The sequence below is a fragment of the Oncorhynchus mykiss genome, chromosome 3, assembly GCF_057628025.1.
Source record: "Oncorhynchus mykiss isolate SJ-2025 chromosome 3, ASM5762802v1, whole genome shotgun sequence".
In the NCBI taxonomy this organism is placed as follows: domain Eukaryota; kingdom Metazoa; phylum Chordata; class Actinopteri; order Salmoniformes; family Salmonidae; genus Oncorhynchus; species Oncorhynchus mykiss.
The window spans coordinates 36,118,829-36,133,548 of record NC_143024.1 but is presented as its reverse complement, the minus strand read 5'-3'; the positions used below and the strand labels follow the sequence as shown (position 1 = coordinate 36,133,548).

The window sequence follows — 14,720 nt, the reverse complement described above, 5'->3', positions numbered from 1 at the left end:
TACATTCCGAGGTGGAATTCTCAGTAGTCTATTCCATTGTGGGTTCTCTTTTGTTGTTTTGTCTTTGGGGTTTTCTTCTCTCTGTATAATAAAGTGTGTGATGTGACTATGTTGTAGGAAATGTATTGCACTGTCGTAGATGCTCCTTGAAAGCAAAAGAAAGAGGCGGCATTAAAGCAAAGCCACAACTCACGGCTAGACAGAAACGGTTTTGGGTTTCAGGACGACTTTTGTCTGGTTTATGTTTCAGGGGTTGCTCCAAATGGGGCAAGAGGTAAAAACACTTCAAAGTGAGTCCATGATTAGAGAAAAGACCCCACATCCTTGTTTATATTTTTAGAGCCCCTACGACAATGCCATAAACCTGCTTATTGATGTGAGGAAATTGACAATACCACATAAACCGACAGGCTAACCTCCCTCTACAGCAGCACCACATGTTAAAACAATGTGTTGTAATGATCTAACTAGTAAAAATGTAACTACCAGAGCTACACACAGGCCCCTTGTTGTGCTTGTTGGCGAGGGACGTTGTTCAACCCTACAGTGTGAGGTTTATGTGGTGTTGGACTGCCACTTTCCTCCCTCCGGTAAAGTTTGGTCTATTTCAGGGCAGAGGAGGTATGTTCTCCTCTGCAGAAGAAGTCTGGTCGCAGTAGCAAGGGGAAGCCATGAGCAATGGAAACTGCAATGGGCCTTGGCTGCACTCCCTGAGGAGAAAGGGAGGGAGGGAAAGAGTTGATTGAGTAGTACACACGCAGAAGCCAGATACTTAAGGCAGAGTCAAGGAGTGAAACATCAGCAGAAACAGAGCCTGGACATGTGGTTATTCATTTTGGGGGGTGAATTGGATTTGGGACTCTAATTTGGGATTTTTCCTCTCCTTCACTGATTTAGGGTTCCAGTCATTTTAATCTAGACAACTTCACCTCGCCCTTCTCTCCTATTGGGGCGGCAAGGTAGCCTAGTGGTTAGAGCATGGAACGGAAAGGTTGCAAGTTCAAATCCCCGAGCTGACAAAGTACACATCTGTTCTTCTGCCCCTGAACAAGGCAGTTAACCCACTGTTCCTAGACCGTCGTTGAAAATAAGAATTTGTTCTTAACTGACTTGCCTAGTGCAGTTCCTCTTCCTGTTATGACACATTTTGTTGTAGTTTATTTGATGGGCTCTATTCTTCCTCAGCCTCCAATGTAGTTTTAGCTGGTGGAGCAGTTTGGAGAATTTCTGCTGTTGGAATCCAAATATGTTTACTGAACTTTCGGAATATAACACAACCCCAAGGCACAGACACAGCGTTTGTTAATATTGGTTGATACAAGAAACTGAGTTTCAGATAAAAAATAAATAAAACAAGATCTAAATATCTAAATAAGTTCTGAAAAAGAGCACGGAATGCAGAATGTTTTAGTTATACATGGGGAATTGGTGCTGAAACAATGGATAAACAAATGACTTGAAAAGCCAGATGAAAACAAAAATGAACAATGGTCTGCTGGCAAGCAGAAACCAAGAACCTTGTAAAGTTTTAGTGTTCTCCCTTGTAATTTAAAAACAGGCTTGTTTTTCCACCATTCCCTTCTGCTAACTCAGGTCTTGGGAGGAGGATTGAGTCAATAAAATTGGTGGAACAATAACCCTGTCCAGGATGTCTTGGTATGACCCAGGACTTCATCTTCTGTTTTGAGAAAGTAAGGATTGTTAGCCCGTTTCTGAGGTATTTGTTAGGGGGGGTTGGCAGTTTGGGGTTGGGGGTTTCTCTCACACTAACTGCAGCCAATGAATTTGGAAAATGTATTAACCACATGACTTCACTTGAGAATTGTCACTTGCATTCTGAGGCAAGAATTTAAAAGCTGTGAGATTTGATGATGGGAAAGAAGCTGAAAACCAAATGATGCTAGCATCATGCTAATGTTAGTGGAGTGCTCGTGAGTTTAGGCCTCTGTTGATATGGTCGGTTGGGCATATGTGTTTCACAGACAAGGCAAACAGCTATGCTATGAATGAATGGAACTTACAACCTTTTGATGGAGCAACAGTTATCTTTGTTTTAACACTCTCGTGAGGTTTTAGCCACTGTCAATCTAAAGTTAACCAGAAGAGTGCCATACATTTTCATTAGCATGTTAGCACGCAGTTCACTTCACCACTACATTGTGTGTGTCACAAGAGTTATAGTAGCCTAAGAGTATTTGTCACACATTATAGTAAGTTGTTTTTAGTTCGTTCTACCAAGAAATATGTGACTAAACTGGCGCAAAAATGTAACATGATTGTGAATAGCGGCCTTGTAGGCAGTGAAGAATTGCTGAGTGAGTAGTCAGTACCATAAGGATTCATTGTATACTTTGACCTCAGTCCAAAGCAATCTCCATGTTTCTATACTGGACCGCCTGAGTGGTCATTACCAGAACAAACAGTTCCTTTTTCAATGCCTAGGCCTATGTCTTGTGCATTGTGTGATTTCTACCCTGTGTAAATGGTCTTCTGTGGGGGGTGGGAGCTCAGGCTAAATGGGCCCATATGTTCTAGCAGCTAGCCAGTAGTCCGGTAATAGCAACCTGTGGTTCTATGGGATTGGATTATGCCGCTAGCAGAACAGCCTGGAGTACTTCGAGACCGCATCAAATCATACAGTACAGAGCAAAACAACTAATAAAACATGGAAACTGAGAGTCAACATGGAGCATTGTGGGATTGGCTATGGTTTTGGGGAATGTGGTCAATAAGAAGATCTTGAGTTGAAGCAAAATCACATGAGTGTTTGTTCTCTAATTATTTTTTGAAAGGTTGCAGTAATAACACCAGGTCTGTTTTCTGCCCCCCCCCCCCCCCCCCGCAGGAGAGGATGCTGAGTCACAGTGGTGTCAACGCACGGGGTAGAGATGTGTTTGGACTGCGCTGCTTACCAGGTAAGTCCCAGACTGCAGAGCGCTGATGAATATGATGCTATTTCCATGTCAGAAATACAGTAGCCATACGCATATCATAACATGTGGGTCTGAAAACACAGTGTCAGCCACATCTCTTTAGGCAAGTCCATCTTTTGAAACTGCACCCATCTATATCTCTTGTTTTCTTACTAAATCCTAGTGCTAAGCTACTGTAATGTAGCCTCTGTGAGAACAGTGTGTCTGTGTGCTGTGGAGAGCAGTGCTGTAGGCCTCTGCCCCTGGTCATAATCTCAGTTTCAGCAGCACGCCGCGTGGCATGAGCTTTCCAACAGGAATGTTGGCAGGCCAGGGCCCCTCCAGAGCCATGCTAATCTCTACCGTTTCATATCAGCAGTTATTCACAGCACCTCTGTGGGAGCAGTGTGTGTGTGTTTCCTTGTCCCTTTCACTTTCAGCTCTCACTTCCACCTTGTACCGCTGACCTAGACACAGCCCTCCCCGTCCCTCCTCTCTCACTTTCCACTTCATTCACTTTTTCTGTCTGATTCAGAAACTGTTTTTATCTCATTCTTTCCAGACTCTCCCAGTCTGTCTGAGGATCACTATGGTCCCATTCTGAGTTGTTGTTTTTTTATCGTGTGACTGTGACATGCTGTCCGTCAGACAGACAGACAGTCTTTCTTTCTCTCCGGCTCTCACATCCCTCTTCTTCCCTTTCTCTGACCAATTTTCTATGTCATGGAAGATTTGAAACACAGCTGGTCATGGAAACCTGCCTCACATTAAGGCAGAAAGGGTTCATCCGAATGGGAAACACTGTCAGTTTCTGCGAAGGAGAACTGACTTTCGGCTCTGAAAAATGTGCTACACACACTTTCAGAGGCACCACGCAAGGGAATGGGAAATCTGTGGAAGCAAACAGGGTGAAAGGGCTCACGATGCAGCATCCCACAGACGGTCAGAACAGTCCCAGGCCTCAGTGTACTGTATACTATACAACCCTGCGTGCCATTCATCACATTCTCAGATAACACTCAGACACAGGACAGGGGAAACCAGAACAGGCTCCAGGGGGTGAATGGATCAGGGCAGCGCAAACAGCTATGGGTGGATAGATAGATAGATAGATTGTGTACCTTTTGAATGTGAGGGGCCTGAGGACCCTCCTCTGAGGACCCTCCTCAGAGCATAACCACAATCCCCTGATCCATGCGCTTATGTTACACAGGATTTGGGTTGGTGTCAAGCATTGGACTGTCACTGCTGGCCTTGCTGAGTGACAAGAGAAGAGCAGGTCAATATCAATGAAAGAATATACAATTGTATGCTTTATGAGCTCAGTTTGGATAGCACACTACCTAAAGAAGTAGCGAAGAGCTCTGTGCATTCTGTGTGTGCATGTGTATACATGTTTTCCCACATTATCTCGACCACAAGGAAAACAAGAAACATTTTGAAAGGTCAGAACTTTTTGCATGTCCTGAATTTAGTTAAAATGCTATTTTAGGCTTAAGTGCTAAGTTTTGGGGTTGAAGCTAGGGTTCTATTTAGGGTTAGGGAGAATAGGATTTTTGAATGGGAATACATTTCTATTCCCCAAAACGTCCTGTAAGTTCAGGAAAACAAAGCTGTGTGTTGTTTCATCAGACGTCTCATGACACTGCTCTGGTACAACCGATTTGTCTTAATCTCTCCCATCGGTTAGCAGAGGGCCAGAAACGTCTGCTCTGCACACACATAGGAACAAAATGGAGAACAAATGTGGTTGGACACAAATGAAATTGAAAATGGAGCATTTGGTTCATATCACATGCAGCTGTGTTCTCTCTGGCCGATTTCTCAGGTTTTTCAATCCACTGGCAGAACACCAATGGACAAAGAGAAAGATGGCCACAGTGGGGATTTTCCAGTGTTTATGTGTGTTTGCATGAAAGTGTCTGTGCATGTGTATGTGTTTGTCTGCGTGCATATGTGAGTCTGTGTGTACATGTGTTTTTGTGTGCGAGAGAGGGTTAGAAAGAGAGAGCGCCAAAGGCACTTGAGCGTTGTGTGTGTGGTGGGGGTGGGGCCTGCACTCTGTAGGACGACAGTAAAACTGTTTAAAATGTTAAATTACCAGTGTCGTCTCATAAACAGCTTCACTGTATACAGAGTATTGAGTGACTCGATCCTCAGCTTCCCATGCTGTGGGAATGTAAACTACCTGCAGACTCTCCAGTCCAGATCTCAAACCAGAAACAGACACTTCCTGTCCCCTCTCTCACATCTGTGAGCCACAATGCCTGAGAAATGTCTTCAACACTGTTGCACCCACGGAGCCATTAAAAGGAGCACGCGAATCCCACTGAGCCTGATTGGCCACAGAGTAACAGGCAATCCTACAACCTAAATTGTCCATAGGGCGCCTGGTTCAAGAGTTTAATTTGTAGCTATATGTCTGAGACTTTAGAAAGGGAATACTTGTGCTGAGGGTTTGTGACTTTGATCCTGCGTCGTGAGACCGAAATCGGTGTAAACGTAGCCTAATCTCAGTGCCTTGCTTGATTCCAGTCTTCAGCTCACACACCCCAAAGATCTTGTGGCTTCGCTGAGGGACCCTTTGAAGATTTCTTTGTAGCTTTTGCCAGGCTTTGGTGTTAATCTTGCGCAATGGGCGAAGTATTGGAGTGTTAGCTGTGATGACCGTGATTACAACCACACTTCCCTTTCTTATAGGATAAACAAGCATTTGATGTGTTAAATGAAGATTTCCTGTAATTCTCTTTTTATGCAATTCGGTATCCCTGAAAATCTTCTCTTAACCGAGGTTGAGGTCTAATCTGAGGAGGTTGAGCTGTACCAAAAATGGCATGCTTTGTGCAGTTATGTTTTTGACTTATTCATTTTTTGTTTTCCTTAAACGTTATTTTGAAGGAATTCAGTTGTTCCTTAAAATTAGTTTTGAAGGAATTCAGCCCTGTTAACAACCCACCAAATCCTTTTTATTGTTCTAAAAACTGAAAATGAAAACATTCTCTCCACCATGATGGTGTCTGGCCCAACACTTCCCTTGCAAGAGACAAAAAGGCCATGTTCCCCCTCTACTCTCTCCTGGACTCTGTTGCCATGGAAACCCAAGTCTAGCTGGCAAAGGCTTTGTTTTGCTGCCAGGGAGCATTACAAATGTGCTGTCTCACTGCTGTGTGAAATAAGGTGTGTCTGTGTGCTCAGTGTGTTTAGATGTGAGAAAGCTGTATGGGTGAATGGGCTTGTTTTTGGAAGCTTTGTTCTAGAGTTCTAGAGTTCTGGAATCTAATTTTTATTTTCAAGCATGAACTAAATATTACAAACAGATTTCAAAATATGTTGCATAAATTCATAATTCCCAACAAAGCATTTAAACACATTTATGGCATAATAACATGGTAATAGACTAATATTGATAGCTGTAGAGCCCAAGCTGTATCAATCTGGAAAATATATTGGCCCTGTATCCCAAGGGACAAGAGCAGGTTAAGTTGCAAGTTTTATTGACATAAAAAAAGGCTCTGTAAATATGCACCAATGCATCCCTGCCCAGAAGGGAAGTCATGCATTTGGATTGGAAAATGCATCTGAAGTGTAATGAGGATACATAAGTACAGTATATTGATGCGATAAAGTTGGAGACTGAGATGGAATAGTATATGACTGGCGTTGATACATGCAGCTTCATTTAAGGCCAAAACACCACAGTGAGAAAAGGCAGGGGACTGTCCATTAATCTAAATAGGAAAATGTAATAATTGACACAGACATGCCTCTGTTATCATGCTGCTTTTTGTATTTGCGACAATGTTTGCACTGATATCAACAATTGCGATGACGGAATGATTCCTCACTTGCTTTAAATATGTTTGAGTAGCACTAGCATTTGGACAGCTTTCACTGCCATGGTATTATCGCCACCCCTCCCTTCTAGTAGCTCTTCAACTTTTTCTTGAGTTCAGTGTCTGATTTCCTCACCGCCCCAAAATCACAGCAAATCTTCAGAGACAGGGTTACAATGTTCCTTGTACATCTGAACGAAATATATTTGATATTTTGTGTGAGCTGTTCCAGCTCAGCTTCTCTCATCCAGAGCTTACCCACCTCCTGCCCCAGTCTCTTCAGGAGCAGTTCAACCCGACTCACTTCAGCCTCCTCCTGGGCTCTGATCGACTCCTTCACCTCAGAACACCTTCTCTCAATGGAGTGGATCAGCTCAGTAAACATCCTCTCACTGTCCTCTGCTGCTGCCTGTGCAGAGCTCTCGAGTGACGCCGTAGCTCCTCTGAGCTGTTCTATCTCCCATGTCTTCTCTTTTCTCTTCAGTTGGAATGTTTCCCACCGTATTTTCACCTTAATTTCTTTCACACTCCTTTCTGCTTCAGCTGAGACTCTATCGTGGCCTTTATATTCACCTACACAGATAACAGAAACATTGCTGTTTTTCGAAGTACTCGTCCAGCAGTTTGTTATGACGAGAGCAGACCTTCTCCTGCAGTTTTGGCAAGGCTTTGACTAGCGTGTACATCTTAGATGCAGAAGATTCATAGTGATGCTGGAGGGCAGTCCTACAGTAGCTGGTCATACACACCAGGCAGGAAGTATCCGCTTTGTGGTTTCTCCCCGAGCAGACGTCACACTGCATATCTCCGGGTCTAGCATAAAAGGAAACACTTTGGAATTATCTGTTCAGTTTCTCCACCATATCAGCCAGGATGGTATTTCTGTTTAGAAAATGCCTTGGGATAAAGGTCTGTCTGCACTGGGGGCTGCTGTAGACCACCTTCTCATCATCCTGATCCCAGTAGCTCTCAATACGGTCCTTACAGTAGCTGTGTCCCTAGGCAGTCACTGGATCTTTCAGTAGATCCAGACCTGATCGGACAGGAGAATTGGTCCTTCTCTACTGAGACATTAGCAGCTGCCATTTTGATACAGACTGATAGATACGTAGACAGACTGAGCTAAACTATTTGTATGAAGGTAAAGAAATAGATACTAATTCAGAGAGTTGAATGTTGCGTGCCGTTTTAGAGAGAAAATTAGTGTCTGAGTACCTTTTCAGTGATTTTGATTTTATCACAAGCTGATGTATTGTGATTGCGGATCAAAGTACATGAGAGAGGTCTTATATGTAAGGTCTGTTATTTACAACATAGCTAAATGTTATGTACACTAGAACTGTCATCACATTCGTTGCACACACAGTATTTTATCATGTGTATGTGAAATGTCAATGTGATCGGAAATATGAGGCGAATGCCAAGCTGGACCCGGATGCCAGGCAACTACATCTGTTTGACTCAATCGTTCAGTGGCTGACATAGCTGAGAAAATAGCACCTCCCAGACCCTTGATAAACTCCATGCAGAAGTTTACTTTCATTCACATTTCTGTTATATGTAATATTCAACGTTACCATCTCCCTCAAACACACAATCATTCTGGTATTTTCCACAATTTATCACTTTACCTTGGAATGCTCAGTCTTGACGATGAAACTCTCATGATGTTCTAAAATTGTCTACTTTTTAAAAATTGTTTTCAATATCAACCCCATTTAAAACACTCTGTGGACAATATAGTTGTTGTATTCTATTCAGTAAGCTCCAGCCTAAACCCCCTGTCTGTGTTTCCCAGGAGAGTGTGTGCTGCAGAGGGCTCTGTTGGTGAGGAAGAAGCTAACTGCCAAGGAGGGGGGTGGATGGCTGTCTGGCACTCTCTTCTGTACCCACTTCAGAGTGGCCTTTGTGCCTCAGGACAGCCCCAAACCTGACGTGAGTGCTGGACTAGCTCTGAGTATGGACTGTTGAAGGACAGCTCGCCTGGTATCGTAGTAGGAAAGTAGTAATGATGCCCTATTATTGCTAGAAGAAGGCTTGTGGGCATAATCATCATCATCATCACAATCAACAACATCATATAGAATGTTTTCAGACCATCCATTCATTGGTGTAAAAAAATCCTGATCAGACAAACTGACCTATATTTGAACCATCCCTCTAACCCTCATTATGTAGGACAACGCAGACCCTGTGCTCCTGGGGGATCATGACGTGGCCCTGGCCTCCATTGAGAAGGTTGTAGCTGGTAAGGCTTCTTCTACAACTCTACTAGGCTGTAGTGCTCCCAAAGTCCTTTGTGCTATGAGAGCCACGAGATGTACTTGTAAAAAAATATGATGAAATAATAAACAATCGTAATATCCTAAACCCAATTCAAGTATGGGCTTGACACAGGAAGCTTTAGCTGTGAACCATCAGTGGTGTACTGTGTTCTGTGTACCTGGGTTTTGACTGTAAGATGGTTGTGTAACCTCTGTGCTGCAGTGGGCCCATCCCGGACCAAGCTGGTGACGGCTAGCTCCTCTCTGAAGTTCACTCCTGAGGAGCTGGTGTTGTACTGCCGGGACCTGCGTGTTCTCTGCTTCCTCTTCGACCGCCTCACCCCCGACACACAGGCTGTGGAGGTAGTGCGTGTGTCTGCGCGTGTGCGTGTGTGTGTGTGCGTGCGTGTGTGCGTGCGTGTGTGAATGAGTGCTGGCGTGTATACAGTGCATTCAGAAAGTATTCAGACCCCTTGATTTTTTCCCCATTTTGTTACATTACAGCCTTATTCTAAAACTCCTCATCAATCTACACACAATACTCCAAATTGACGAAGCAAAACCAGGTTTTTAAAATGGAAATATCACATTTACATAAGTATTCAGACCCTTTACTCAGTACTTTGTTGAAGCAGCTTTGGCAGCGATTACAGACTCGGGTCTTCTTGGGTATGACACTACAAGCTTGGCACCTGTATTTGGGGAGTTTCTCCCATTCTTGTCTGCAGATCTCAAGCTTTTTCGGGTTGGATGGGGAGCATCTCTGCAGAGCTATTTTCAGGTCTCTCAAGAGATGTTTGATCGGGTTCAAGTCCGGGCTCTGGCTGGGCCACTCAAAGGACATTCAGAGACTGTCCCGAAGATACTCCTGTGTTGTCTTGGCTATGTGCTTAGGGTCGTTGTCCTGTTGGAAGGTGAACCTTCACCCTAGTCTGAAGTCCTGAGCGCTCTGCAGTAGGGCAGTGGAGGTCACGAAATTTAGTCATCCAGTGATTGTCAAGCAAATAACTGCCGTTTCACGGTAATTTACTGTTAATTAACATAAACACATTTAGCAACTCCGGGCTTCCACACTGCCTACAAGCCACCGATACATCTACATTTTATGAAGTCTAATAAATCCATGTAATATAGCTTACTCCTTCACAATAAATCCATGTATGTCCTTATGTTAGGTTCTGATCTGGCTATGCCATATGGCTGTGGGCTACGCTAGTTCATTTAGCAGACAAGAGTTGCTTAGAATTCTGTGCCATTAATTTATAGTATGAAGAATACAATTGAACAAAGCTGAATAAAATAGAAAGGATATTTTCTCCAAACTATTTGAGGAACTGCGCACATGCAGCTATTCTGTGTTGAGCGGTTAACAAAGAAATTGGTACTCCTATATGCCTAATTTAGAGTTATTCATTTAACTTCAGTTGTTCTACAAATGTTGGGCTATATATTTCGAATTTGTATTAATTGTAAGGCTACCTGACTCGACTCTAATGATGATTTGAAAAACGTTGCTTGAAAGGCATGAGCTCTGCTTTGTTATTTGCTAAGGCTGTACACACTTCATCAGTCTGATAATTTGACAAGCACTAGAATTTCCCAGCGGCATCCCCTTTGTGTGGCCATAATGCCCCAGTGGTCGTTGTGCTCTTGGGTTAAATATAATAATTCTAATCCCCTTCTCCCTGAGTGCTGCAAGCTCCGTAGCACCTCTCAGTCACATTTCTCTCATCACATGATCGGGTCTTCCTCACAGGCTACAAGTGAAGACAGACACAACGGAGACGCAACTGAGGGTGTCCTTATCCAATTCCGAGTTCCATATTGAAGATATTGAAAGAACTTTCACATTTACGTTTCATCAGCCAACAAGATGAGTAGGCCTAACGAACAGCAAAAGCATTAGCCTATGTCAATCTACTATCCCCCATAGTACAAAAGTTGACATATTCTGTGAGAGAAATAAATATTCCAAACATAGTCTTGGACAGTTGTGGGATGCGATAGATCCCAAATTAATACAACCACTAGCATAAAAAAATGCTTTTTTATGCAATGAGGCTGACGCAACAGATCAGAACGTTTAGCTTAAAATTTTGATAAACTATTATTTCTAAGCGCAGAAATGTGCACATGGCAGTAGGCTATAAGCTTGAATGTTCCATTAGCGGGAAAACACCATTATCAAAAGTCACCGCAAATGTAATGCTTTTATCATAACGGTACATTTTTATGGTGGAAATTATCTTCCCTAAACGTGAAACTCACGCACTGCTTATGTATGCCAGTTAGGCTCTACACCCTTTGTAAAGCGGATTAATGTGCTTAATTTTAAGATGTTATTTGGCACAAACCTTTTCAAAACATACAGGCCTATGGGCTAAGCTACATGAGGTGTGTGACGATGAGTTGAAAATAAAGGCTTTGTTTCTTGCTGTCACCTGCTCCCTCTCCGTCCTCTAGGTCACCAGGCTGCTCATTATGGCGCAAACCTGTCACCATCATTACGTGCACCTGTGTGTCATCAGACTCATCTGGACTCAGGCTCCCCTGCTTCCACCGGCTCGTCAGGCTCTCATGCCTCAGCCGGATCACCAGTCTGTCAGGTTCCCGCTTCCCAGCCGGTAACAAGTTCCCGCGCATCAGCAGGGGTGACCGGTCCGCTCCTAATCCCCGGGATCGTCCCTTTGGTTTGCGTCCTGCGGCTGGCGCTGAACATGCCGGGGAGGGGCGTATGCTCTCTCTCCGGCGCTCTAGGTCGCCATGCTCTCGCATCTCAGCCAGACTGACAGGTTTCCCGCACCTCAGCAGAGGTGACTGGTCTGCTCCTGATCCCCGGGATCGTCATTTAGGTCAGCGGCTGGAGCTGCGCGTTAGGAAGGGGGTACTGCCATGTGCTCCCTCTCCGGCCTCTAGGTCACTAGGCTGCTCATTATGGCGCACACCTACGTGTCGTCAGACTCACCTGGACTCCATCACTTCCCTGATTACCTTCCCTATGGTTTCTTCCCCGGGCGTCAAGTTTTGTGTTTCAGTTTCATGTCTGTGCATTGTTCGTGTTTTGGAGTATGTTATGTTTATTTATTTAAACACTCATTCCCTGAACTTGCTTCCCGACTCTCAGTGCACACGTAACACTTGCCTTAAGCTGGGCATCATTCACAAGTGATAATATATAATTCACAAGTGATATTATTGGCTAATATTGTCACCCATCAGACAATTCTTGATTTTAATCCTGTCTTTACATATACAGTGCCTTGCGAAAGTATTCGGCCCCCTTGAACTTTGCGACCTTTTGCCACATTTCAGGCTTCAAACATAAAGATATAAAAATGTATTTTTTTGTGAAGAATCAACAACAAGTGGGACACAATCATGAAGTGGAACGACATTTATTGGATATTTCAAACTTTTTTAACAAATCAAAAACTGAAAAATTGGGCGTGCAAAATTATTCAGCCCCTTTACTTTCAGTGCAGCAAACTCTCCAGAAGTTCAGTGAGGATCTCTGAATGATCCCATGTTGACCTAATTGACTAATGATGATAAATACAATCCACCTGTGTGTAATCAAGTCTCCGTATAAATGCACCTGCACTGTGATAGTCTCAGAGATCCGTCAAAAGCGCGGAGAGCATCATGAAGAACAAGGAACACACCAGGCAGGTCCGAGATACTGTTGTGAAGAAGTTTAAAGCCGGATTTGGATACAAAAAGATTTCCCAAGCTTTAAACATCCCAAGGAGCACAGTGCAAGCGATAATATTGAAATGGAAGGAATAATATTGAAATGTAAGGAGTATCAGACCACTGCAAATCTACCAAGACCTGGCCGTCCCTCTAAACTTTCAGCTCATACAAGGAGAAGACTGATCAGAGATGCAGCCAAGAGGCCCATGCTCCCTCTGGATGAACTGCAGAGATCTACAGCTGAGGTGGGAGACTCTGTCCATAATCCAACAATCAGTCGTATATTGCACAAATCTGGCCTTTATGGAAGAGTGGCAAGAAGAAAGCCATTTCTTAAAGATATCCATAAAAAGTGTTGTTTAAAGTTTGCCACAAGCCACCTGGGAGACACACCAAACATGTGGAAGAAGGTGCTCTGGTCAGATGAAACCAAAATTGAACTTTTTGGCAACAATGCAAAACGTTATGTTTGGCGTAAAAGCAACACAGCTGAACACACCATCCCCACTGTCAAACATGGTGGTGGCAGCATCATGGTTTGGGCCTGCTTTTCTTCAGCAGGGACAGGGAAGATGGTTAAAATTGATGGGAAAATGGATGGAGACAAATACAGGACCATTCTGGAAGAGAACCTGATGGAGTCTGCAAAAGACCTGAGACTGGGACGGAGATTTGTCTTCCAACAAAACAATGATCCAAAACATAAAGCAAAATCTACAATGGAATGGTTCAAAAAAACATATCCAGGTGTTAGAATGGCCAAGTGAAAGTCCAGACCTGAATCCAGTCGAGAATCTGTGGAAAGAACTGAAAACTGCTGTTCACAAATGCTCTCCATCCAACCTCACTGAGCTCGAGCTGTTTTGCAAGGAGGAATGGGAAAAAATGTCAGTCTCTCAATGTGCAAAACTGATAGAGACACACCCCAAGCGACTTACAGCTGTAATCGCAGTAAAAGGTGGCGCTACAAAGTATTAACTTAAGGGGGCTGAATAATTTTGCACGCCCAATTTTTCAGTTTTTGATTTGTTAAAAAAGTTTGAAATATCCAATAAATGTCGTTCCACTTCATGATTGTGTCCCACTTGTTGTTGATTCTTCACAAAAAAATACAGTTTTATATCTTTATGTTTGAAGCCTGAAATGTGGCAAAAGGTCGCAAAGTTCAAGGGGGCCAAATACTTTCGCAAGGCACTGTATGTGTGAAATTTGTTTTGATTTAGAATGGATCATTATCCTGCACCTGTCTCGAAACAGTGGAAAGGGAAAAAATACATGTAATCTATGCACTTAAATAGCGACGGGAGCAGCTTTTCCCACAGTTAATTTTCATGCCAGTTAGGTAGGCTATACTCCTGTTGTAAAGAGAAGCAATGTGCTTCATATTAGTAATGTTGAGTAAAAAATATAGTAGGTTTAGCCTATAGAAAGCTGATAGGATCCTCCTCTTTTTAATAGAGGCCATCACCCTGTTTTCTCATGCAATTGCATAAACATAAGCTCATGGGCTCTCATGAAGTGTTTGATTAGATTTTCGATTACATTTACATTGATGTCAGAGTAATTAGAGGGACAATCGAGTGCTGAGTACCAGGCAGTTTGGAGCATTAGAGCTTGGAGAAACCCAATTCCCGTGACTAAACAGTCACGTGGAATTTGACTGCCTTCATAACTCTTGACTGCCGGTGTGGCAGTAATACGGTCACTGTAACAGCCCTACTCTGGAGCAGGTTTTCATCAAGGATCTCTCTCTATACTTTTCTACATTTACCTTTCCCTCAATCCTGACAAGTCTCCCAGTTCCTGCCGCTGAAAAACATCCCCACAGCATGATGCCACCACCATGCTTCACTGTAGGGATGGTGCCAGGTTTCCTCCAGATGTGACGCTTGGAATTTAGACCAGGACACCTACACCACCCGATGTCACAGGAAGGCCAAAAAGATCATCAAGGCCATCAGACTGTTAAACAGCCATCACTGCCATCACATTGAGTGGCTGCTGCCAACATACTGACT

General features: G+C 43.5%; 1 protein-coding gene across 1 annotated transcript in view; it reads left to right on the top strand.

Annotated features, from left to right (window-relative positions):
• LOC110515141 (myotubularin-related protein 11) overlaps nt 1-14,720 on the top strand; it is a 36,495-nt gene that overhangs the window by 5,949 nt on the left and 15,826 nt on the right. Inside the window, exons 2-5 of the mRNA XM_021594161.3 lie at nt 2,846-2,915; nt 8,544-8,680; nt 8,924-8,993; nt 9,233-9,372. Coding sequence (XP_021449836.3) covers nt 2,846-2,915; nt 8,544-8,680; nt 8,924-8,993; nt 9,233-9,372 — 417 coding nt within the window. The remainder of the gene's footprint in view (nt 1-2,845; nt 2,916-8,543; nt 8,681-8,923; nt 8,994-9,232; nt 9,373-14,720) is intronic.